Below are 26,883 nucleotides of genomic sequence, written 5' to 3'. Positions count from 1 at the left end.
GCTGATGAATTTACTTATTTTTCTGAACATGTTAAACCCTGTCCTCTTTTGGAACCAGTTATACATGAGTTTGAAAAGTTTTATTTTTAAATTATATGATTGAAAATTATAGCAAGTTGTATAAGGATTATAAGGTACTATATCTTATTTAACATTTTGCATACATCTAACTTTTAAGGTGGGAACGTTCATTAAGGCTTCATGAAACCAAATTACATAGAGTGAATGATAGCCTAGTTTCTCCTGCTTTCATTTGGCATCTGTCGTGTGGTCTCTCTTTCATAAAGATTGAAATAAATGTTCATTTTATTTTATCAAACAACCAGAAAACTCTAGAAATTTGAGAGAAGAATGCAGCCTTGCAGGTAAATGCCAAAAATATCCCACACCATATGTTTTATTTATTTATTTTTTGATTATGCCTAAGTTTAAACTAAGTCAATTAGTTAATTGACTTAGCCAGTCCAAATGACTGGCTTCGAAAGTGAGCTAATTGACTTCAACATTTGGCTGTTTTGATTGTTAGGGTGATTTTCCCCTCTTTTCATATTGCTTTGTATACCTCTATTTTGTATCATATCACCGGGTGAGAGCAGATAATCTTCTCCAGCAAAGTTCTCTGTTCAAAAATAGAAGGCAGCTGATTACTTCCATTTATTGAAAAAAATTCACGTATTAAGTGGACCTGCGCAGTTCAAACCCCTGTTGTTCAAGGGTCAACTGTAATTGTACTTTTCTGATAGAACCTACGAGCAGGTGCTTAAGCCTCATTTAAATATTACCTGTACTTTTCAATTTCTCCTTGCATGTCTTCCCTTCTCACTTTTACATATTTTGTTTGTGTTTCCTTTTTTTCATAGGTTGCAGTTGTTCTGATGGATACCCAGGGGGCATTTGACAGCCAGTCCACTGTGAAAGATTGTGCTACCATCTTTGCTCTAAGTACCATGACTAGTTCTGTTCAGGTAAGGCCATTTGACTAGGAAAAAAGTTTGTAGAAGAAATAAGATGAAGAGAATACATCTAGTTTCAGTTATTGTTCTGTTATCAGCATTTCTATGGTGATATGTAAATGTTCATTTTAGACTACAGATATAAGTTAAGTTCTTACAAGCTTAAGAAGGAGCCTAAACTATTTTTCCATTTTGGTCATAAATATATGTAGTATATTCCAAGAAAAGTCTGAAAAGTGAAAATCGAAATTATATCATTTACATCATACAGGAAATGTAGATTTGGTAAAAATTGAAGAAAACTATATTTTAAAGTGTAAAGGAAAGATTATGTGATTTCAACATTATATGCATAGTTTTCCAAAAGACAGATGTTATTACTGTTTAAACAGACCTCATATTCTTATATGCAGATCTTTAATTGTACAAAGCTTCTGTTCAGTCCTTTAGGCTTATTTGGGATTCATTTGAAGTAAGCTAGAGTAGAATAAATCTGGACTTTTGTTTTCTAGATTTATAATTTGTCCCAGAACATTCAGGAAGATGATCTTCAACAGCTACAGGTATATATTTCTCATAAAAAGGTTAATATATCATTTAAAAGTTTTAAGGCTAAGATAAGTTTTACAACTGAGTAGTTTCAGCCAAAGATTGAAACTTGGAGGAAGGCTTGGGGTTCATGGTAATCCTGCACTCTGTATCTGTGGCTGGAGTGGTCAGGGAAGGCCTTAGTGAGTTGAGCTGGGAACCAGAAGAAAGTGGGTGGGTCAGTCCTGCAGATATGTTGGGGGGAGGGGTGAGGGGAGTGGTGCAGGGGAGGGGACAGCAGGAAGAAAGACCCTGAGGTGGAGTGTGCTTGGCGGGATCCAGGAACAGCAAGGAGGCCAGTGGGTGGGGTTGGAGGGTGAGACAGGAGAAGGCCAAGTGATGAAGTCAGAGAGGCATTCAGCTTCCAGTGATGCCCTGCCTTTGTAAGGACTTGGGCTTTTCCTCTGGGTGAGATGGGAACCATGTTTTGATCAGAGGAGTGATATTATTTGACATATTATGAAAGGATCACCCTGGCTGTTGTGTTTAGAATAGATTTTTAGAGGCACAAGTGCGCATTCAGTGAGACTGGTTATGGAGCTATTGCAATAATTCAGGCGAGGTTAAATAAATTCATATTTATAAAATGCATAGGATCATGTGCCTGGAAAACAGTATGTGCTTAATAACTGCTAGCCATTATTTATACCTGTCACTGCTACTGTTATTAGTCATTGTCTCCTCTTCTCCATAGTAGCAGTTCTTTTTTTTGGGCTGCTTTGGGTCTTCGTTGCTGCGCGTGGGCTTTCTCTAGTTGCGGCGAGTGGGGGCTACTCTTCGTTGCAGTGCGCGGGCTTCTCATTGCGGTGGCTTCTCTTGTTGCAGAGCACGGGCTCTAGGCGTGCGGGCTTCAGTAGTTGTGGCACACGGGCTCAGTAGTTGTGGTGCACGGGCTCAGTTGCTCCACGGCATGTGGGATCTTCCCAGACCCGGGATTGAACCCGTGTCCCCTGCGTTGGCAGGCAGATTCTTAACCACTCTGCCACCAGGGAAGTCCCAATAGTAGCAGTTCTTCTACATTTTTCTTGTAAAATCCTCTTCATTGATTATTCCAGAGTTGGATGCAATTTGGCATGCTTCTCTAATTCTACTCCTCCCACCGGCATTCAAGAAACATATCAATACCAGAGTGGGGGTGTCTTTTATTATAGAAATTACCTTGAATTAGTTCTAATTTCTATTTCTTTTAAAAAAAAAAAGGAAATAATTCCTAAATTTTGGTTCTTAATGTTACTATTAGCAGTTACCTGTACTTCATAATTGGTGGCTCTATACCAATGCCATCGTTCAGTGGTTGAGAGCTGTTGCTCCATAGTACATATCCTTCAAAACTTGAGTTTGACACCTTTTCACCTGAAACTTATTCCTTTCTAAGCTCCTTTTTTTGGAGTGCCTAATTTGTGTGAGGCAGTGGACCAAGTGCTGTAGATACCATAGTATGTGAGGTAGACATGATTCTTTATGGATTTTGTAGTCCAGTCAGTGAGAGGGTACCTAAATGACTAGGCATGGGTGATGTATTGGGACTACTGTCACAGAGTACCATGACCTGGGTGGCTTAAAACAGTAGAACTGTATCATCTCACAGTTGTGGAAGCTAGAAGTTGAAAATGAAGTGGTTGACAGGGCCACAGTCTCTGCGAGCCTGTGGGGAGAATCCTTTCTTGCCTCTTCCTGGCTTCTAGTGGTTTTTTGGCAATCTTTGGCATTCCTTGGCTTGCAGCTGTAACACTTCAGTTTCTGCCTCTGTCTTCATGTGGCTGTCTTCCCCCTGTGTCTGTGTGTCTTTGTCTTCCCGTTGCATTCTGTTCCCTGTGTTTCTGTTATGTCTTCTTATAAGGACACTAGTCATATTGGATTAAGTCTTACCCTAATGACCTTATCTTAACTTGAATAATCTGAGAAGACCCTTCATCCAATAAGGTCACATTTCACAGGTACCAGGGATTAGGACTTCAACCTATTTTTTTGGGGGGTGGGCACAACTCCATAACAGGTGATAAGGATTATGATGCAGTTACGTAATTCTCCTTTGATACTATTCTCAAGAGCTCCACCATCCTCTGGTTCCTCAAACCCAAGATGTGTTTAAACATGTCTTTTCCATAATCATTTCAAAACTAAACATTCCTGATTCTGTTAATTATGTCCTACTGTAGGGGAGGAAAAAATCTTTACTCATCGTAGTTTCTTGGCTGAAGCAGGGATTGAATGGAAGTGCCTGCTTTGATGAAGAGGACTGGGACAGGTGTCAAAGTGCTTGATGAATGATAGGGAATGACCACATGGTTTGCAGATGGATGGCAATAAAGAATGGGGAAAGAGGTTATTCTACAGAATGGCGCAAATCCTAAAGGAGTAGGGCTTTTTACCAGAAGATGGAGGATGATGGTTGAGAAGTGATAAAGGGGAGCAGGGAAGTCACCAACCCCACCTTTTGATCTGGAGACACATGGGATGTGAGAGAATAACAGCTGCTACTTCAGATATTTATGGGGAAAATTATGCCCTCAGGTTTTGTTAAAGCAGGGAGGTAGAAGAAATTCTCAGAGAAGGAGCTGGACATTTAGGAGAGTGTTCATTGTGGCTCTGAAGTTGCAGGAGAAACAGTGGAATTGTCTGAGGGTGGGGGAGGGGGGACCGGAGAATTAAGTGGCTGATCGTGCCAGTGCCTTCGACTGTGAAGCTGGAGGGGGGATGTGACTAGGGTTAAGGCACTGTTCAGTGAGAACAGGGATGGTGGGTCGGATGGATTTTACGCCTATGGAGGGTGACCACTGGGCCTAATGGCCAGAGGCCTTGTCTCATTGGACAAGGCTGATTGATGGTAGATCTAGAAGTTGAATAAATATAAATTTTATGAAAGAGACAATAGTTTTCTTGTGTACCTGGAAATTCACAAGAATCAACTGGTGAACTGTTTAGAACTAAAAAAAAAAATTCGGTACCAATCACAAAGTACAAATACAAAAATCTGTAGGCTTTCCTATCTACCAACATTAACCAGTTTAAAAATGTAATGGAAAACATTTGCTGCAGCAAAATATTAACAACTTGCAATAAATTTAAGGAGACCTGTATGAAGCACTTCAGTGTTGTATGAGGCATATAAAAGATTTAACCACATGCAGGAATACACCTTGTTTCTTCTGTAAATATGTATATTTCATATGTATCTTCTATATGTGGAGCTAACACGTTTATTGCTTACTCTGTACCAGACACTGCTGTGTATTTTATAAATGTTACCTCATATGAGACTGAGTATTATAAAGTTGTTACTTCTTTCCCATTAAACAGAATCATAAAGGTATTCTTTTGGGAACTTGACAGAATTGTTCTGAGATTCATTTGGAAAGTTAAATTGTGAAACCGCCAAGAATATTACAAGGGGTGGGGGAAATAAGAGAAAACTGACTTAGGACATCTTATAAGGCTATAATTACTGCAACAGGGCACTGGTTCAGGGAAAAATAGATTAATGTGATATATACTTATGATACAGTACATTTTCATTTATTTCATTCTACTTAAGAATATATAATACATAAAGGATGGATCAGTCAGTAAATGATGTTAGGATAGTTGCCTATGTATTTAGATACAATAGAAATTAGATGCCTACCTTGTGCTATATACGAAAATAAATTCCAGATGATTAAATATTTTGATGTAAAAAAAAAACCATAAATAACTGGAAAAAATAGGCCAATATGCAATATTGAGGGAGAAATTTTTTTTTTTAATAAATTTATTTATTTTTTGCTGCATTGGGTCTTCATTGCTGCACGCGGGCTTTCTCTAGTTGCAGTGAGCAGGGGCTATTCCGTGCGGTGCATGGGCTTCTCATTGCTGTGGCTTCTCTTGCTGCGGAGCACGGGCTCTAGGCACACGAGCTTCAGTAGTTGTGACTCGCAGGCTCTAGAGCTCAGGCTCAGTAATTGGGGCGCATGAGCTTAGTTGCTCTGCGGCATGTGGGATCTTCCTGGACCAGGGCTCGGACCTGTGTCCCCTGCATTGGCAGGCGGATTCTTAACCACTGCACCACCAGGGAAGCCCTGAGGGAGAAATTTTTAAAAAAATATTTATTTGCTTATTTATTTGGCTGCATCGGGTCTTAATTGTGGCACGTGGGATTTTTTGTTGTGGCACACGGGCCCTCTAGTTGTGGTGCGAGGGACTCCAGGGCGCGTGGGCTCTGTGTTTTGTGGCACGTGGGGTCTCTAGTTTAGGCATGTGGGCTTAGTTGCCCCACGGCATGTGGGATCTTAGTTCCCTGACCAGGGATTGAACCCACATTCCCTGCAGTGGAAGGCAGATTCTTAACCACTGGAGCACCAGGGAAGTCCCGAGGGAGAATTTTTTAAGCAAGATGTCAAAGGAAGAAGACAAAAGAAAAAAAGTGGCTAGATTTGATTCCATGTAAATTACAAAAACAGGGTTCTGAACAGGAGTTCCTTACCTATTAAGTGCTGAGGGAGAGAGATGCCCAGGTATCAGAGGTCCCAGCCTGGGGGATTGGGAAAGGTTTCCTGGTGGAGATACTCCCTTCACTCTGTGCCTTCTTCATAGAGCCTAGAATTAAGCTCTCTAAATGGGTAAGATGATATCTATCATTGTAATACTTTTTCTCTTTTTAAAAGTTAATAATGTATAATATTACTTATGAAATTAGAAATATTATCCTTTCAAAAAATTGGGCACTTTGGATAAGGCTGAAGTCCCCCTCTCCCCCTTCCCAGAGGTAACCACTAGGCCGATCAGTTTTGAATATATCCTTTCTATTCTTTTCCTGCGTTTCTGTAAGCAGGTATGTATCCCTATAGGAAATATATGACATGTGACAACAAGCCCTTATCCAAATGCTTTGAGGGTACAGGTGTTTTGGAGTTCAAATTTTTTTGGATTTAAAATTAAAAAAAATTTTTTTAATTTACTTATTTTGCTGCGCTGGGTCTTCGTTGTGGCACTTGGGATCTTGGTTGTGGCATGCGGTATCTTTAGTTGCAGCATGTGGGATCTTTTAGTTGTGGCATGTGGGCTCTTAGTTGCGGCATGCAGGATCTGGTTCCCTGACCAGGGATCGAATCCGGCCCCCCTGCACTGGGAGCACGGAGTCTTAACCGCAGGACCACCAGGGAAGTCTCGTTTTTGGATTTTAGATAGATAATATGGTGCATATATTATAGCATGATGTCTAGGATAGGAATGGGCATTTGGTTAATACCTTCTAATTAAACACATTAATATTTCTGCAGTGAAATGTGTGACTAATTATATGAAATAGGATAAATAAAACCTATTTAAAGCCTTACATCAGTTTAAGGCAGACTTTCCTCCAAATGAGTTTGCTGCTTAACTTGGGGTTTTAGAGCTTTTTGGATTTCAGAATTACAGATAGGAAATCATAGTTGTATATAGTTTTATAGTGTGTGTTTGTCTTTTTTTATATATAGTATTTTAATTTACCAGGTACTTTTTTTTTTTTTTTAATAAATTTATTTATTTTATTTATTTATTTTTGGCTGCATTGGGTCTTCGTTGCTGTGTGTGGGCTTTCTCTAGTTGTGGCGAGCGGGGGTTACTCTTCATTGCGGTGCATGGGCTTCTCATTGTAGTGGCTTCTCGTTGCAGAGCACGGGATCTAGGTGCACAGGCTTCAGTAGTTGTGGCGTGTGGGCCTAGTAGTTGTGGCTCACAGGCTCTAGAGTGCAGGCTCAGTAGTTGTGGCACACGGGCTTAGTTGCTCTGCGGCATGTGGGATCTTCCCGGACCAGGGATCGAACCTGTGTCCCCTGCATTGGCAGGCAGATTCTTAACTACTGCGCCGCCAGGGAAACCTGTACTTTTTTAAAAAAACATTTATTTTTAACATGGTTATCTGTATTCATAGTTTAAAAGTCAGTAGTCTTGCAGTGTTCATAATGAGCATCCTTTCTACGTCCCATTCCCTTTCTCCAGAGGCAGCCACTTGTACTCCTTTTGGCTGTGTCTTCTGCTATTTGTGTCTACAGTTTTAAAGAACGTGCTTATATTGTTCCTTCTGGATTTAAAAAACTTAAGTATTATTTCTTATATAAAATTAGGATTTCTCTCTCTTTACAACTCCTACCCCTCACTCAGTCTCCTTCCTCTCATCTTCCCAGTAGTTAACATTGCAATTTTTGGTTAAAAAAGTATTTGTGGGCTTCCCTGGTGGCGCAGTGGTTAAGAATCCGCCTGCCGGGGCTTCCCTGGTGGCGCAGTGGTTGAGAATCTGCCTGCCAATGCAGGGAACACGGGTTCGAGCCCTGGTCTGGGAAGATCCCACATGCTGCGGAGCGACTAGGCCCATGAGCCACAATTACTGAGCCTGCGCGTCTGGAGCCTGTGCTCTGCAACAAGAGAGGCCGCGACAGTGAGAGGCCCACACACCGCGATGAAGAGTGGCCCCCGCTTGCCGCAACTAGAGAAAGCCCTCGCACAGAAACGAAGACCCAGCACAGCCAAAAATAAATAAATAAATTAAAAAAAAAAAAAAAAAAAAAGAATCCGCCTGCCAATTCAGGGGACACGGGTTCAAGCCCTGGTCTGGGAAGATCCACATGCCATGGAGCAACTAAGCCCGTGCGCCACAGCTACTGAGCCTGTGCTCTAAGAGAGCCCACGAGCCACAACTACTGAGCCCACATGCCGCATCACTGAAGCCCCCGTGCTCTAGAGCCCGTGCTCCGCAGCAAGAGAAGCCACCAGAATGAGAAGCCCGCGCACTGCAAAGAAGACCCAACACAGCCAAAAATAATAAATTAATTAAAATAAATAAATTAAAAAAAAAGTATTTGTATTTGCCTTATTATATGGATATATGTATATGTTCTTCATAACTGAGGTGTCTTATATCACTCTTTTCATTAGTTTAGTGTTCTGTGCTTATCAGTAATGTGTCTGCAAAGGAGAGACTCAAAAAATGTCTCAGTCTGATCTTAATACTTTAGGTTCTGTTTTATTTTTCCTTGGGGAGGCATGACTTCTTGGCCTGTGTTTTCTTCCTTTAGTCTGGAGTGCTTCTTTTAGACCTGGGGCATAGCCGTCATCCTAGTAATTTATTTATGTATTTATTTATTTATTACAATTATTTGTTTATTTATTTATTTATTTATTTAGGCTGTGCCAGGTCTTAGTTGTGGTACGCGGGATCTTTGTTGCGGCATGTGGACTTCTTAGTTGCGGCATGCAGAACCTTAGTTGCAGCTTGTGGACTTCTTAGTTGCGTAATGTGAACTCTTAGTTGTGGCACGCATGTGGGATCTAGTTCCCCGACCAGGGATTGAACATGGGTCCCCTGCATTGGGAGCATGGAGTCTTACCCACTGGACCACCAGGGAAGTCCCTATTTTCTTTTTTTTAATAAAAAATTATTTTTATTATTTTTGTGTGTGTGTGATAAAAACTTTTAAAACTCTTAGCAACTTTCAAGTATACAGTACAGTATTATTAACTACAGTTGACCCTTGAACAACATGGAGGGTTAATCTGCATATAACTTGGCATATTACCCTTAAGTTTCATCCATGTTGCCACAGATGACAAGGTTTCCTTCTTTTTAAAGACTGAAAAAAATTCCCTTGTGGTATATATAACCCATTATGTATATATATATATAATATACATAACATTCTTCTTATCTGTTCTTCCATTGACAGACACTTAGATTGTTAGATTGTTTCTGTATTTTAGCTATTGTGAATAATGCTGCTATGAACATGGGAGTGCTGATATCTCTTTGAAATAATGGTTTTGTTTCCTTTGGATATATACCAAGAAGTTGGATTGCTGGATCATATGGTAGTTCTATTTTTAATTTCTTGAGGAACCTCCATAATGTTTTCTGTAGTGGCTGCACTAATTTACATTCCCACCAAGAGTGGACAAGGGCTCCCTTTTCTCCACATCCTCTCCAACACTTGTCTTTTTGATAATAGCCATTCTGACTGGTGTGAAGTGATAGCTCATTGTGGGTTTGATTTGCATTTCCCTGATGATTAATTATGTTGAGCACCTTTTCATGTGTCTCTTGGCTACATGTATGTCTTCTTTGGGAAAAGGTCTATTCATGTCCTCTGCCTGATTTTTAATTAGATTTTTTTTTTTTTTGGCTGTTGTGTTGCATAAGTTCTTTATATATTTTGAATATTAACCTCTTATCTGACATATGATTTGGGAATGGGAAATATTTTCTCCCATTTGGTACATTGCCTTTTCATTTTGTTGATGGTTTCTTTTGCTGTGCAGAAGCTATTTAGTTTGATGTAGTTCACTTGTTTATTTTTGCTTTTGTTGCCTTTGCTTTTGGTGTCAAATCCAAAGATCATTGCCAATACCTATGTCAAGGAGCTTACCACCTATGTTTTCTTCTAGGAGTTTTATGGTCTCAGGTTTTACATTCAAGTCTTTGATCCATTTTGAGTGAATTTTTGTATGGTGTAATATAGTAGTCTAGTTACATTCTTTTGCATGTAGCTGTCCAGTTTTCTCAACACCATTTATTGAAGAGACTCTCCTTTCCCCATTGTGTATTCTTGTCCCCCTTTTCCAAAATTAATTGACCATATATATGAGGGTTTATTTCTGGGCTCTCTGTTCTGTTCCATTGATCTGTGTGTCTGTTTTTATATCAGTACCGTACTGTTTTGATTACTATAGTTTTGTAATATAGTTTGAAATCAGGGCCGGGCAATTTCTTTTCAATTCCTTTCTCAGTTGGATCCCATTTAATCTTTTCTTTATTCTGTCCATCATTGTATGCATTCTCCAGTAACTTCCTGAGAAAGGCTGCATAGGAGATAACATTTTTGAGGTCTAATAAGTCTGAGCATGTGTTAATTTTATCCTGGAATTATAGGAAATAATTTTGTTTTAGAATTGAAGGCATCGTTTCATTACTTTCCAGCTTCCAGTGTCTCAGCTGAAGTCCCACATCATCTGATTCCTTTGTATGTGACCTTTTTGTTTCTCTCTGAAGCTTTTAAGATCTTCTGATTCTTGGCATGAATTTTCATGGTTATGTACCTTAGTGTGGGCTTTTTCTTCATTCTTGGTACACTTATGTCCTCAGAAAAATAAGATGTTGCAACTGTTACAACCAAGAAATAACAGGATGCTGGTATAAAGCAACCTTCAGAAAACCAGAGAGCTTCCCTGGTGGCGCAGTGGTTGAGAATCTGCCTGCCAATGCAGGGGACACGGGTACGAGCCCTGGTCTGGGAAGATCCCACATGCCACGGAGCAACTAGGCCCGTGAGCCACAACTACTGAGCCTGCGCGTCTGGAGCCTGTGCTCCGCAACAAGAGAGGCCGCGATAGTGAGAGGCCCTCGCACCGCGATGAAGAGTGGCCCCCGCTTGCCGCAACTAGAGAAAGCCCTTGCACAGAGACGAAGACCCAACACAGCCAAAAATATAAATAAATAAATTAATTAATTAAAAAAAAAAAACCAGAAAGAGCTCCTGGAAATTACAACTATGACAGCAAAAATGGAAAATTCAGTACAGGAGGAGTTAGAAGGTAAATTGGAGAAAATTTTCCTAACAGGTTGACTAAAAAGAGAGTAGAAATCAGTAGCAGGGGGGCAGTGGAGCATCAAGAGAAGAGAAGAGGAGAGGAGAGAGGTAGAGGGGGGAGGAGAGAGAAGGGAAAGGGGTGGAAGAGAGGAGAGGGAGGGGTGGAGGAGAGGGAAAATGGAGGGCACCGAAAAATAGGAAAATTTGAGGATCAATTCAGGAGAGGTTTAACATGTTGGTAATCGATATTAGTAAAACAGAACACAGAAAATGGAGGGAAAGAAATTATAAAAGGATTAAGATGATGTTCTAGAATTGAAAGACATGAGTTTTTTGTCTTCCCTGCTATAAGCTTTTCTCAAAGGTGTGGTGGTCCCTGGTCATCTGTATTTAAGAGTGAGCCACTAAAATACCAACTGGGAGCTTTTGGTAAGAGAGTGGGCCTTTTGTACTGGTTTGGATCACCAGTGAGATCATTGGGCAAGATTATTTAGTTATTTTGTTGCAGCCCCTAAATGTCAGTATTTGCAGACTATTATTCTTGGGTTGTCAGTTTCTCCAGAGACATCTTTAAACTCCTGCCTGGGTAGGTAAAGCTTGCTGTGGCTCCAGCAGGGTGAGAGGCCCAAGGAGTCTCACTGTGGCACATGTAGACTTGACTTAAGTACCTGTTTCCAGTAAGGTAGGGGACTTACTCCCATCTTCAGCTGAGTTTGGTTTCAAAGTCTAAATTCTTTTTGGTTCACTTCCCATCTTCTGTGGGGGCAGGAAGGGGATTGAAGCAGGGGGAGGGAGCAGGATCTGGGAGTGTCGGTGATCTCTCCAAAGACTTCCAGCCATTTCCTTAGCTGTCAGCCCAGCTCCCTCACGCCCTCCTTCAGGGTGACTGGTGCTTCTAATTTCTGAGCCTTTCAGGGATTCTGCTGAGAGACTCTGCTTGTTCCTTTCTGGCCCCTGCCTCACAGATTTCTTAGCAGGGCGGAGAAAGCCAAAACCCGAGACAGTTCTCATTTGTTTTCCTTCCAGCGTGTTTGTGACAACTCCTCTTTTTCATATCATTTCTGATCCTCTCTGTCCTGTGAGTTTACAAATTTTTTTTTTTGAGTTTACAATTTTTTTTTTTTTTAAAGATTACCGCTTTATATCTTTTTTTTTTAAAATTTATTTATTTATTTACTTATGGCTGTGTTGGGTCTTCGTTTCTGTGTGAGGGCTTTCTCTAGTTGTGGCAAGCGGGGGCCACTCTTCATCGCAGTGCGCGGGCCTCTCACTATCGTGGCCTCTCTTGTTGCGGAGCACAGGCTCCAGACACGCAGGCTCAGTAATTGTGGCTCACGGGCCCAGTTGCTCCGCAGCATGTGGGATCTTCCCAGACCGGGGCCCAAACCCGTGTCCCCTGCATTGGCAGGCAGACTCTCAACCACTGCGCCACCAGGGAAGCCCCGAGTTTACAATTTTTAAACTTCGTTTTGCTTTACTTTTTAGTGAGGCTTCATGAAGAAATAGAGGTAAATGTATGTGTAAACCCTGACTTTAAAGAATTCATTCATTGGGTCACTTGAATGGCATGCATCCTACAGGCCCAGTACATGCTACTGTTGCTGCTGGAGGTCCCGTAGTGCACAGAACAGACAAACGTCCTTGCCCTCACGAAGTTTAAATGCTAGTAGTGAAGACAGACACTAATCAAGATAAATAAAGGTATATTATGTTAGGTAGTGAGACAGGTGAAGGAGAAAAATTTCACAAGGGCATGGGGTAGGAAATATTATGTGGAAAACTGTAATCTTTTTAGGTAGATGGCCATGGGAGGCTTCATTGAGAAGGAGTCGTTGGAGTAAAGACCTGAAGAGGTGAGGGAGCTGATTGTGCAGATGTTTGGGGGAAGAACGGTGCAGGCAGAAGGAGGAGTGAAAACAAAGGCCCTAAGGCAGCAGTGTGCCCTGCAGGTTAGAGGAACATCAAGGAGGGCCAGTGTGGCTGGATCACACTGTAGGGACTGGCTTTTATCCTGAATGAGGTTGGAGGGTTTTGAGCAGAGGTATGATGTGGTCTGACTAAGCTTGTGTATGACAGAGCCACCGTGGCTGCTGTAGTGAGAAGAGTCTGTGGGGGGCAAGGGCTGACGCGGGAGAAGCTATTGCAATATTGTAAGCCACATGGAAGTTGTGAGTGGTTGGATTTTGGGTTTGCTAATGAATTGGGATAAGAAATGTGAGAGAGAGGAATAGTCAAGATTATTTTAAGGTTCATGACTCCTGCGGGCTTTTGAAACTGTAGAATTTTGGTCTCATATAAGTACTGTTCAGTCTGTTAAATGAATTATTTGCTATAGAATAGCCATAGAAATACTTTATGTAATATTGCCTTACAAACCATAACTCTTCTTTTTTAAAGCTCTTCACAGAATATGGTCGTCTGGCGATGGATGAAATTTTCCAAAAACCCTTCCAGGTAGAATATTAACTATAAATTTAAGTCATATCTTTGTTTTAGTTCAGAGATGAGCAAACTACAATCCACAGGCCAGATCTGGCCAGCTGCCTGCTTTCATATGACCTGTGAGTTAGGAATGTTCTTTTTTACATTTTTAAATGGTTGAAAAAAATCGAAAGAGGAATAATATTTCATGACATGTGTAAATTATTTGAAATTTAAATGTCAGTGTCCACAGTGAAAGTTTTATTGGAACACAGCTACACTCATTTGTATTGTCCATGGCTGCTTCTTGCTACAGCAGCCTGAAATATTTACTCTGTGGCCCTTTACGGAAAGTTTGCTGACCTCTGCTTTAGCTAATTGTTTTATGAGGGTAAGAATGCATAGTAACCTCAGTAAGATTAGAGGATCTCTAAGTATTATTGTTTTAGTTTTCTTTTCCTTTCTGATGTTAAAAGTAGATATCATTTTATGAGTAGCTAGTGCCATATGTTTTTCTTGTGCTCCACCACATTCCTCATACTTGTGTTTCGAGCAGAGCCCCGAATTTAACATTTTCTCATCAGTCTCTTCCTATTAACCCATGAGAACAAAAATATCAGATGGGATATTGACCTCACATATGGTTTATACATGTTCTGCTAGTGTTTATAAGGTTTTTAAGACATTACAGAGTTGATAAATCCTTTAGCACATTTTCTTGCCCCCTTTGAAGAAGCTGGCATTATGCAAAGAAGTATTTGAATGGTTATTTTGAAAATACATTTATGCAGTATTATAATACATTCTGCTGTCTTTCTAAATAGACACTGATGTTTCTGGTTCGAGACTGGAGTTTCCCTTATGAATACAACTATGGACTACAGGGAGGAATGTCGTTTTTGGAAAAGCGTCTACAGGTAAATAGAAATATAATCTTCTGAGGAATTACCTAAAGTAGTGATAACTTTCTTATTTGCCTTTAGCTATTGTATTTAAAGCACATCATGGAAAATTACCCTGTGTGTTGAACACTCCGGAATATTAGCACACAATAATATTATTCATGGTAAGATTAGAGAACCCATGTATATAACTCACAGGGATTGGAGAGCAGAGCCCCGTGCAAAAGCCCAAGCTTTGATTGCAATTTCCGTTTCACATTTTACACGTGGGTCCATATGTGCCTTTTGTTTCTGGTGTGGATACAAACAGGCTTCAAAACGCAGAAGTCGGGATTCCCTGGTGGCGCAGTGGTTGAGAATCCGCCTGCCAGTGCAGGGGACACAGGTTCGATCCCTGGTCCGGGAAGATCCCGCATGCCACGGAGCAGCTAAGCCCGTGCACCACAACTACTGAGCCTGCGCTTAGAGCCTATGAGCCACAACTAGTGAGCCCATGTGCCACAACTACTGAAGCTCGTGCGCCTAGAGCCCATGCTCTGCAACAAGAGAAGCCCGGGAACTGCAACGAAGAGTAACCCCCACTCGCAGCAACCAGAGAAAAAGCCTGCGCTCAGCAACGAAGACCCAACGCAGCCAGAAACAATAAATAAATAAAATAAAAATAATAAAATAAATAAATTTATTAAAAAAACAGAAGCAAAAAAACACAGGAGGCCTCTGTCAATCACTGCTAATTGGTTAGACCCTGCTTCATGCCCACAAACCTTCCCTTATTCTTCCTAAGTCTTGTGCAATACTCTTTTTTAAGAAACTCTTTAGTTGCTGTTCTTTGATAGCTCTAGGAGCCAAGCCATGGTTAATCGATTTTGTGCATTTATTAGGGTTCTGAGTTTTCTCACTGGATAACACCTAGGCCACTACGATCCATTAGAATTGGGAAGTTTTTCCTTTGTCATATACTAGTGGTTGCTGGTGAGGAAAATCAAATGGTCTTTTGTAAATTGTCGGCCTTTATTGGCAGGTGAAAGAACATCAACATGAAGAAATTCAGAATGTCCGAAATCACATTCACTCATGTTTCTCCAGTGTCACCTGTTTTCTGCTACCGCATCCAGGGCTCCAGGTCGCCACAAGCCCTGACTTTGATGGCAAAGTGAAAGGTGTGTTTCAAATGATGTTATTTTATACATGTGATTTTATGTTGGGGATTAAATAGTGACCAGAAAATATCAATTGTGAATAGTAAATGCTAAGAGAAATAGTATGTTCTCTTAGAAAGAACAGTATTTAGAATCTAGTTCAGTTTTTGCTCCTGCCTTACTGTGACCATAGTTTCTCCATCTGAAATGGTTGTGGTAATACCCATTAATGATCTTTCTAAGAGAGATGTTATGATTACTGGTTTACAAGAGATAAAAGTGCTAAAAAAGGGAAAACTTATCATTAGCTCATTTTTATGATGTAAAATTAAATTCCCAAAGGTAGCATGATGCACGGCATGGCTATTGTTTTCGTCTTATTTGTGATTATAGCAAAACTTGATGCTGGGTCATGAGTTAATATCAGGAAGTGCTGACTAGATGGTAGCTTAGAGAAATCAGAGGTGGGACACTTGGGTTCCATTACCTTATTTTTGTTCCTTTTTCACTGAGACCTTGAGTCATTTAATGGCTAGTCCTCAGTTTACACATGTGTTAAACTAAGTGCTTTTGTTTATAAACTTATCTGAGCTTCTTAGGTTCCGAGTAAAGTAGAAATAATAATAGCTGCCGTTTTTAGAGGCCAGCTGTGTTCCCAACTGTCAGTCTCTCCAGGCTGCTATGACAAAATACCATTGACTGGGTATTTTATAAGCAACAGAAATTCATTTTTCACAGTTCTGGAGGCTGGAAATCCAAGATCCGAGTGCCAGCATGGTTGGGTGAGGGTTCTCTTTCTGGTCTCAAGAGTTCTGATTGTAGGATCTCTTTCATAGGAGCACTAATCCCATTCTTGAGGGCTTCACCTTCGTGACCTAATCACCTCCCAAAGCCCCCACCTACTAATACCATCACCTTTAGGGGTTAGGATTTCAACCATATGAGTTTTAGGGGCACACAGACATTCAGACAATAGCACCAGCACTGTGCTCGTTACTTTTATACTTTATGTTCCCAGTAATTCCATGGAGTTGGTGTTTCCTTTATCTTAAAAATGAAGAAGCTGGCTTAGGAAAGTTAAGCAACTTGCTCAAAGTACTCAGCTAGTAAGTAGTGGGGCAGAGATTCACATCCCCGTCCTTCTTGCCTCAAAGCCTTACTGTGCTAAACTAGAAGTTCTGTTACATTGGGGAAGTCATTTAGAGGATATATACTGTTTAGTTAGTAGGAGAACTTGCCTTTTGAAGTGGGAATTTTTCATAGCCTCATATTAAACGTAAAATGCATCTTTTTCAGTTTATTTGGTTCAGTTGATTCAAGAAAGTTAATATGCTTGTCCAACCTAAGATTTACATTCCACCTGGTCTTAATATTGCAAAAGAAACCGAGTTTGAGAGACTTACCTTTACCTTCTATTTGTCACCTGTGTGATATTTTTATGTGTTTGGCAGCTTTCTTGAGCAGGAAACTTCCACAGCCTATTGGTTGGCAATTCAGAAATCCAAGGTTGGGGCCTGGCTTTGGAGAGAAATCTGCTTAGGCAACACTTTGTGAGTTAGGTAGGAGAGAAAGTTGAGTGTGTAGGTGATGTGTTCTTTTAGGGTTATAACGTTCCATTATTAGACATACTTTTACCAAACCTAAGCTCTGGTTTGTTCATCACTGGTAGGGAAGATGTCCAGTGGAATTCTTTTTTTTTTTTTAAGTACTTGATTTTCATTTGAATTAAAAAAAAAAATTCATTCATTCATTCATGCTGCACCAGGTCTTAGTTGCAGCATGCGAACTCTGGTTGTGGCATGCATGCGAGATCTAGTTCCCCAACCAGGGATCGAACCTGGGTCTCCTGCATTGGGAGTGCAGAGTCTTACCCACTGGGCCACCAGGGAAGGCCCCCAGTGGAATTCTTAACTGAGGATGTTTAGGAGAGGGTGGGTTAGAATGACTCTTCATGCCTTTCCTCTTGTCTTAGGGTGGTCTCAGGTTATCGGGCATAAACATGCAGAATGACATTCCTCTGTATTATTAAACATTTAAATATTTCAGAACATTCTTTTTTTTTCTTTTTTTTAAAAATTTATTTATTTTTGGCTGTGTTGGGTCTTCGTTGCTGTGCGTGGGCTTTCTCTAGTTGCGGGGAGCGCGGGCTACTCTTTGTTGCGGTGCACGGGCTTCTCATTGTGGTGGCTTCTCTTGTTGCAGAGCACGGGCTCTAGGCACGCAGGCTTCAGTAGTTGTGGCACGCAGGCTCAGTAGTTGTGGCTCACAGGCTCTAGAGTGCAGGCTCAGTAGTTGTGGCACATGGGTTTACTTGCTCCGCGGCATGTGGGATCTTCCCGGACCAGGGATTGAACTCGTGTCCCCTGCGTTGGCATGCAGATTCTCAACCACTGAGCCACCAGGGAAGCCCCCAGAACATTCTGTTTTGAAATTCATTTTTGTCATGGTATTCCAGGAAATAGGAAGAGCTTTTTAAAGTTCTGTAACCCTGACTTTTGAAATTTTGTATTGCAATACAATATGTAATGCATATTGTAATACAATATGCATATTGTATTAGTTTCTTAGGAGTGCTGTAACAAAGCGCCACAAACGGGGTGGCTTAAGAAAAGAAATTCATTCCCTAACAGCTCAGGAGACCAGAATTCCGAAAATAAGGTGTTGGCAGGGTAGATTCCTTCTGGAGGCTCTGAGGGAGAATCTGTCCTGTGTTTCTCTTGGTGGTTTCTGGCAATCCTTGGCATTCCTTGGCTTTTAGTTTCAGCATTCTGATCTCTGTCTCTGTGGTCACATGGCCACCTTCTCTCTGTGTTCTCTCTTCTTACAAGGACACTGCTCTTTGAATTTAGGTCCCACCCATATCCAGTATGATCTCAACTAATTACATCTGTAAAGACTCTATTTTTAAATAAGGTCCCATTCTGAGATTCCAGTGGACATGCATTTTAGGCGGGGGACACTGCTCAACCCCATGCACATATTTACAGATATGAAGGGTTTATCACTAAATATTAAGTGTGCTAAGTTTCATATTTTATTTATAAAATAAGGAATAAATTCTATATAAGCAAACTTTAGTCTCATAATTATGTACTATTTGCTTCCCCAATGCATGATTGAACTATAAAACACATTTATAGGGTTAAAAATTTTCCTTTGCTACATGAAAAGGCAAGTCCCAAAGGAAGAAATACAAATGGTTAAGACATATTCATGAAAATATGTGTTGCATAACAGTAATCAAGAAAGTACAAGTGTATTGGTACACAGTCTTTATGTGACAGTATCAACATTTTAAATGTTCACGTCTTTTGATCCACTATTTCACTTTTAGGAGATTACCCTAAGGGACTGTCCATATGTAAGTAGATAAAAATATGTGGACAAGAATGATACTACTGTGGCATTATTATTATAATAGTGAATAATTGGAAACAACCCAAATATGTATTTTTGAGGAATTGGTTAAATTATGGTACATCACACAAAGGAATGAAAAGAAGTCATTTAAAAGATAAGATAGATAAATGGATCTATTTGTATTTACATAGAAAGATATTCATGATATGTTATTAAATGTAAAAAGATTGCAGAGTAGCATATATTGTAAGATCCTAAAAATATGTACATATAAGGATGTTTTTAAAAGGAAAGATTTGAAAAATAAAAATTTCCTTTTTTATTTCACTTTAAAAGTATGTTAATATTAGTTTGCCCTGGGACTTCCCTGGCGGTACAGTGGTTCAGAATCTGCCTTCCAATGCAGGGGATGCGGGTTCGATCCCTGGTCAGGGAACTAAGGTCCCACATGCTGCGGGGCAACTAAGCCCGAGTGCCACAACTACTGAGCCTGCGCGCCACAACTAGGGAGCCCATGCGCTGCAGTGAAAGATCCCGTATGCTGCAGCGAAGATCCTGTGTGCTGCAACTAAGACCCGAGCAGCCAAATAAATAGTAAATAAATTAAAAAAAAAAAAAACACCTTAGGAAAAAAAATATTAGTTTGCCCTTGTGTGTCTATTTAGGGAACTATAGTCATTAGGAGGATTGTTCATGAAGAATTCTTCTTAGCTCTGCAAACATGTATGTACTTTTTAGCTTTGGAGTTGGGTAGTTTGTAATTTTAGGGAACCTTTTAAACAAGATATTGAAGGGTTTTGAGTGAAGAGTAAATTTAGGATGCTATATTGCAAATAGTAGGTGACTTGTGAATATTTGGCAAGTGCTTGATTGAGAACCACATAAACTTCATTGTGGGGGGGATCTTTAAGTAGAGCTGATACATTTCTCAGAGTTAGAAAAATACCTAGACATTTCAATATATTTTCTCAAGTATATTCTTGTACAATGACTTGGTTGAGGTTCTGCAGCCCCACCCCATATAACCTGGGCAAGACACCATTAGCCTGAGAATGTTTACGGTTAATCCAGAAGAGGATCTTCATGTAGTTTCTGTAGGACATTTAAATTTATTAAGAACTACATTCTGAAGCTATTTTCTGCAAATGTTCCCCTAAGTACTTTAGGGATTGTTTTAGTGGTTTTATTTTATTTTTTTTAAAAAAGAATAACCATTTATTCAGAGGTGAACACCTGCCAGACAGTTTTGGTATAATCAGTGCTAAGCTGCTGTTCCTACAATAGTTAGCTAGGAGATGAGCTCATTTTTGAGACTCCTTTTCATCCGACACAGGATGACTGTCTTCACCATAAAGAAAACTGTCTTCCTTTTTACTAGGGCAGAGAGACCTAATACAGTAACTACTGAATTGTTTAGAAATTAAACAGAAGAGATTGTAGGGAGCAGTCTTCTTGGATGCCATGAGATACTGAGATTGTCTCAGTCGTGAGAGGGTTCTTGTCTGTTCTGAGTCTAAAACTCATATTTTGGTACAGCCTTCATAGAAACATTAATAGCTGAGGGTCTATGAAATCTGGGTAAAAACATGGATAATACAGTCTGTGGTGTCTAGATCCTGCTGCGTCTTTTGTGAAATAATTGCTGAAGCTCTCATTCTTTCAGTGTGATGAACGTTGAAACCATAAAAAAAATTTTTTTTCTGAATAGGTAATGCACTCACATGTTTAAAATCCCAGAAAAGATTAAGAAGTAAGTATTTAGTAAAAAGTCTCTCTTCCATTTTTGTAGGCTTCCAGAGTTTCTTTTAGTATATGCAAAGCAAATATAAATATACACGGGATAGCATTTTATGTACCCTATGTGTTTTTCACTCCAAGGTTATAAAGAATTTGTCCCACTTTTTTTTTCTTGAAATTTTGCGGTTCCATTTTTCACATTATAATTTATGATCCAGTTTGGATCCAGCTTATTTTCTGAATGGGCACCTATTTGTCTCAACACTATTTGTTGAATAGTCCAACTTTCCCCCACTGGTTGAAATGTCACCTTTATCAAATGTTAAGGCTACTAATCAATGTGTAATATAGGGATCAATCCCTTTTTAAAGTTGATATAGGCCATATTTTGGCGCCATCCTGAAAAGACTATAGAATTAAGAGTATTTAGATGGAGATTGGTACCCATTTACTTAGGTAGGACATTGAAAAACTTAAAAAAATTTTTGATGTCAAGAGATCTTATGATTGATTAGTTATTTAAGATGGGGTGGAAATCAGTGATTAGAAGTATATGTTACTATTTAGAGAAAAATCTCATGTAGATTTCAATTTAGGAGCCATAAATAAATTCTAATTATAAAATTTAAAGCATGGGGGAAAAGTAAATTTTATTAGACCTCTGGAATTGGGGAAGGACTCATTAAAATTAGAAAGAATAAAAGAAATTATCAAGGAAAAGTGCTGTAGTTTTGAATACATAATAATTAATCTTATGCATATTTACAAAAAGGCAAACAAACTGGAGAAAATATTTTAGTTATCATGGTACACATAAGGATAACATATTTATTTACTTGCTGAAGAGTGACTGTATTCTAAGATAAGGCCCTAATAAATAGTTCACTGAAAAGGAAATCAGCTGATGAACAAATATGGGAGAAAGTTTGGCCTAACTAGTAATAAAAGAAATAAAAGCAAATTAAAATAATGACCTACCATTAAATTTTTAAATATGCTGTTAGATAGCCAAAAGAAAGCATAAGTATTACATGTAAGAAAGGATACACGTAATGTATATATGTAAGGTATGAAACATCACTTAATGAACATCATCAACCCACTACCCAACTTACTATCTAGAACTAGAATTGGCAAACTTTTTCTGTAATGGACTAAATAGTAAATATTTTAGACTTTGTGGGCCTTACAACTACTCAGCTCTGCTGTTGTAGCAAGAAAGCAGCCATAGACAGTTGTATTAATGAATGTACACGGTTGTATTCCAATAAAACTTTCTTTACAAATATAGTTAGCAGGTCGTATTTGGCCCAAGGGCTGTAGCTTTCCAGAACTACAGAACATTACAAGTACTATTTTCTATACCTGTATGCTTCTTCCCATCTCCCTGCCTCTCCACAGAAATAACCACTATTGTAAATTTTGCTTTTTCTGTCCTTGAATTAAAAAAAAGTTATTACTTGTGTTTGGTTCACTTAACAGTCTATTGCTAAGTTTCTTTAATTTTGAACTTTATAAAAATATAATATGTGACCAACTTGAATTTTTACTGAGCATTTTATTTTTAAGGTTATCTGTATTATTGCATGTAGTTGTATTTCATTCAGTTTCATTGTAGTATAATAGTGCCTTCTGTGAATATAACAGTTTATTCTCAATGGTTTTCTCCAGTTTTTTTGCTGTTATGAACAGTGCTGCTATGAACATTCTTGTATGTGTGGATATATGGGAATTTCCCAAGGGTATGTGCTTAAAAGCGGGATTGATGGATATTGGAATATGTAATATAGCTTCACCTTTACTAGATAATGCCAAATTGTTTTCCAAAGTTCTTGTTCCAGTTTATAGTCCCTTCATCAGTGTATATAAAAATTCCCATTGATCCATATCCTTGGCAGCACTTGGTATTATCAGACATCTTAGTTTTGCTAAATTAGTGATATAAAATATCTCATTGTGATCTTAAATTGCATTTCCCTGATTACTAATGGGATTGAATATCTTTTCATGTATTTATTTCCATTCATGTTTCCTTTCCTTTGAAATTCCTGTTGTCCAGTTTTAATTGGGTTGTCTTTCTCTGCACTGTAAAGATCCTGTATGTCTACTTTAAGATATGAGCCTTGGGCTTCCCTGGTGGCACAGTGGTTAAGAATCCACCTGCCAATGCAGGGGACACGGGTTCGAGCCCTGGTCCAGGAAGATCCCACATGCCGCGGAGCAACTAAGCCCGTGCGCCACAACTACTGAGCCTGCGCTCTAGATCCTGCGAGCCACAACTACTGAGCCTGTGAGCCACAACTACTGAAGCCCGCACCTAGAGCCTGTGCTCTGCAACAAGAGAAGCCACCGCAATGAGAAGCCCACGTAACATAACGAAGAGTAGCCCCCACTCTCTGCAACTAGAGAAAGCCCGCGCCCAGCAATGAACATCCAATGCAGCCTAAAATAAATAAATGAAATAAGTAAATTTATTTAAAAAAAAAAAAGATATGAGCCTTGTTGGTTATGCATTGCAGGTATCTTCTCCCATCCTGTGTCTTGCCTTTTCTTTTTTTAGTAGTAGGGTCTTAGTTTTAATGTGGTCAAATTCATTCACCTTTGATTTTATGTAGTACTTTTTAAGTCTTGTTTTAGAAAATCCTTTCCTTTCTCTACACACACACACATGCATACAAACACTCTTAAATTTTGTCTTTCATATTTGTGTTTAGTCGACTGGGAATTAATTTTTGTGTATGTGAGGTGGAGATCCGTTTTCTATTTTTGTACATAGATGCCAATACTTTTGACATCATTGATTGAATACTCTGTTTTCCCGTTGTTTGCAATTTCTGTTATGTTTAAAAAAATCCTTTTATAAATGCATGGGTCAGATTCTAGGCTCTTAATTCTGTCCCACTGGTCATTTTGTCCAGCTCTGTGCCATTACTACATTATCATAATTACTATTATTTTATAATAAGAGTTGATATCTGGTAGAACGATTCCCTCCCTTTTTTACCTGTAGTCATCTTCAGGAGTGTCTTAATTATGCTTTAGTCTTTGCTCTTCTGTGTAAGTTTTGGAATCAGCTTATCAAGTTTATTAATGTCTCTGTTTGGTTTTTGATTGGAATTGCATTGGATCTATAAATTGGTCTGATGGGGATTGGCATGTATTTATGACAATGGGAAGGTATTCTTATCCTGAACAGAGTAATCTCTCTCCATTTATTCAGGTTTTTTAGTTTCTTTATGAAGAATATAAAAACTTGATTAAGGTCTTATACATGTTTTGTTAGATTTATTTTAGAAGTTTCCTTAGAAGTTAGAAATCTTAAAAATTATTTTTCCTAATTATGCTGGTATGTTGAAATGCATTTGATTTTTCTATATGATAAATTCACCCATCTTGCTAAACTCTCATTATTGCTAGTAATATATCTGTAAATATTAGGTATTATCTACGTAATTTATGGAGAATGGAGTTTTTGCTTTTTTCCACATCGGATTTTATATTTTTTAATTTTGTTCTTGACTTGTAGGTCTAGGACTCCAGTACAGTGTTGAATAGAAGCAATGATAATAGGCATCTTCATCTTGTTTCTGATTTTAAAGGGAATGCTTCTAACATTTTACCATTATTGTTTGCAGTAGGTTTTTAGTATATATCCATTTTAGACTAAGGAAGTTCCCTTCCATTCCCATTTTGCCAAAAATATTTTAAAAATTATATATTGGTATTGTATTTTGTCACATGTTTCTTCTGCATTTATTGAAATGAACATGTGGTTTTTCTGCTTTAGTCTGTTAATGTGGTGAATGATACAGATGTTTCTAATGCCAGACTAAACCACTTTTGCGTTTCTGGGATAAATGGGTCCTGATATATTATCTTTTTTCTTTCTTTTTAAAATAAGTATCTGTCGCTGGATTTGATTTCCTAATAATTTGCATGGAATTTTGGTATCTAAGTTTATGAGCAAGATTGGTCTATAATTTTCTGGTCACAAATGCCGTTGTCTGGTTTTGGCATACTGGTCTCACCCTTTCTCCTCACCCTGTTTTCTGGAAGAGTTCACATCACATTAAGGTGTTTAAAAGTGGTAGAAGAAACCTCTGAAACTCCTCAGGTCTGTGTGTGTGTGTGTGAATATTTTTCACTGTTGATTCAGTTAAACTCATTATCTTCAGTTTTAGTCATTAGTTTTTTAGTTTTCTTTCTGTTTTTAATATAAGATTATTTATTTACGTATTGATTGATTGATTGCTACGTTGGGTCTTCATTGCTGTGCGCGGGCTTTCTCTAGTTGCAGTGAGCGGGGGCTACTCTGTTCGTTGCAGTGCGCAGGCTTCTCATTGTGGTGGCTTCTCTTGTAGAGCATGGGCTCTAGGTGCGTGGGCCCAGTAGTTGTGGCTTGTGGACTCTGTTGCACAGGCTCAGTAGCTGTGGTGCACGGGCTTATTTGCTCTGCGGCATGTGGGATCATCCGGGACCAGGGCTCAAACCCGTGTCCCCTGCATTGGCAGGCGGATTCTCAACCACTGTGCCACCAGGGAAGTCCCAATGTAAGATTTTAAGGCTGTCAATTTCTCTTAGTGAAGTTTAGATGGTTGTGTTAGGTGACACTTTCATTATCATTCACTTCTAAATATGTAGTATTTGATTTCTTTTATGGTTTCTTTGACCTATGTGTTATTTAGAAGTATGATTTTTAACTTCCAAATGTTATGTGAATTAAAAAACTTTAAATTTAATTCTCTGCTACTTAAGCTTTTGGTGATGCGTTTATTGACACATTTTATCGAATACTTTGATAGTGTTTGAATGCTATGACACTGAGTCTTAAACATTTGCTGATATGTATTTTATGACCTAGACTTTTTATACATGTTCCATATGTGCTTGAGCACAGTGGACATTTTGTTTAATTTTGGGGTATAAGGTTCATTTTTATCTCTAAATCATACTTGTTAATTATGTCATTTTAAAAATCTTCACTAATTTTTGTCTCCTTGAGTATCAATAACATATATGTATTGATGTTCCACTGTTTTGGTGGATTTGTCAGTGCTCCCTTTTGTTCTGTCACATATTTTGAGGCTATTTTAATAAAGTTTTGAATTGATACATCTTTTTGGTAAATTGAGGCAATATATAGTAGCCCTCTTTATCCCTAATACCATTTTTTGTTGTTGTTTGAGCATTTTTATCTTTATTAATAAGGCGATTCTAGCTTTGTTTTCCTTAGTATTTGTCTGTATATCTTTTTCTGTCATGTTCAACCTCTCTGTGACTGTATGTTTTAGGTGTGTGTGTCTCTTGTAAACAGCATATACGTGGATTTAACAAAAATGCAATTTGATAACCTCTGTTTTTTTAATTGGTGGGTTTAGTCCATTTTCTGATTTCTGAAATATTTGGTTTTAGAGCTACTATCTTGCCTTTTGGTTTCTATTAGTTTTACTCTTTCTATGCTTTTTTCCCCCTCCTATTTGTCTTTTTAAAACAAATTGTGTTAGTTTTCTTATTCCAGTCCCCTCCTCTTATAGAAGTTATACCACCTATAAAAATTCTTTCAGTTGTTACCCTTGAAACTTTACCACATGTACTTATTTAAAATGTAAAGAAATAACTTAATCTCCTTCCTGAACAATACAGAGCTTCAGAACAGATTACCTGATTACCTTCCTCCCAACTAGTGTTTCAGTTATGTTTTCTTTTTAACCTCATCAATTAACTGTCATTATTACTATATAAGATAATATTTGTTTAGCTTTTCTTACATTTTTAAAGAATTTCTTTGTTCACTTTCTTGTCCTGCACACCTTCCTTCTGGAAACATTTTCCTTCTTTCAGAAGGTTTTTGCCGTGTGGCAGTTTTACTGTTATATGTGTATTTCTTTCTATTTAACCTGCTTGTTATAAGCTGTGGTTTCTGAAGCTGTGGATTCATGTACTTCATCAGTTCTAGAGAGTTCTCAACCATCATCCCTTCTCTTATTGCCTCTGATTCACTCTCCTTCATCTCCCAGGACTCCTGTTAGACATATATTAAATAATCTTATTCTGTCTTCCATATCTTAATTTTCTTCCTTATTTCCCATCATCATCTCTCTGTGCTGCTCTTTGGTACATTATTCAGATCTCTTTTCCTCCAGAGGAGATCTGTGTTTGCTCCTTCGGGGAGCTAGGGGCTTACCCACCTGGGACCATTCCAGCCCCATTTCATGATCCAGCTTAATTTAGGAGTTATTTTTGC

General features: G+C 38.9%; 1 protein-coding gene across 3 annotated transcripts in view; it reads left to right on the top strand.

Annotated features, from left to right (window-relative positions):
• ATL3 (atlastin GTPase 3) overlaps positions 1–26,883 on the top strand; it is a 54,281-nt gene that overhangs the window by 19,680 nt on the left and 7,718 nt on the right. For all 3 annotated transcript variants that reach the window (XM_059931833.1, XM_059931835.1, XM_059931836.1), the window contains exons 4-8: positions 861–965; positions 1,466–1,516; positions 13,478–13,534; positions 14,326–14,418; positions 15,425–15,563. In XM_059931833.1, coding sequence (XP_059787816.1) covers positions 861–965; positions 1,466–1,516; positions 13,478–13,534; positions 14,326–14,418; positions 15,425–15,563 — 445 coding nt within the window. The remainder of the gene's footprint in view (positions 1–860; positions 966–1,465; positions 1,517–13,477; positions 13,535–14,325; positions 14,419–15,424; positions 15,564–26,883) is intronic.

Source organism: Balaenoptera ricei, chromosome 8 (genome assembly GCF_028023285.1).
Source record: "Balaenoptera ricei isolate mBalRic1 chromosome 8, mBalRic1.hap2, whole genome shotgun sequence".
NCBI classification, from domain to species: Eukaryota; Metazoa; Chordata; class Mammalia; order Artiodactyla; family Balaenopteridae; genus Balaenoptera; species Balaenoptera ricei.
The sequence above is the reverse complement of the archived record's forward strand: the minus strand, read 5'-3'. Positions and strand labels throughout refer to the sequence as shown.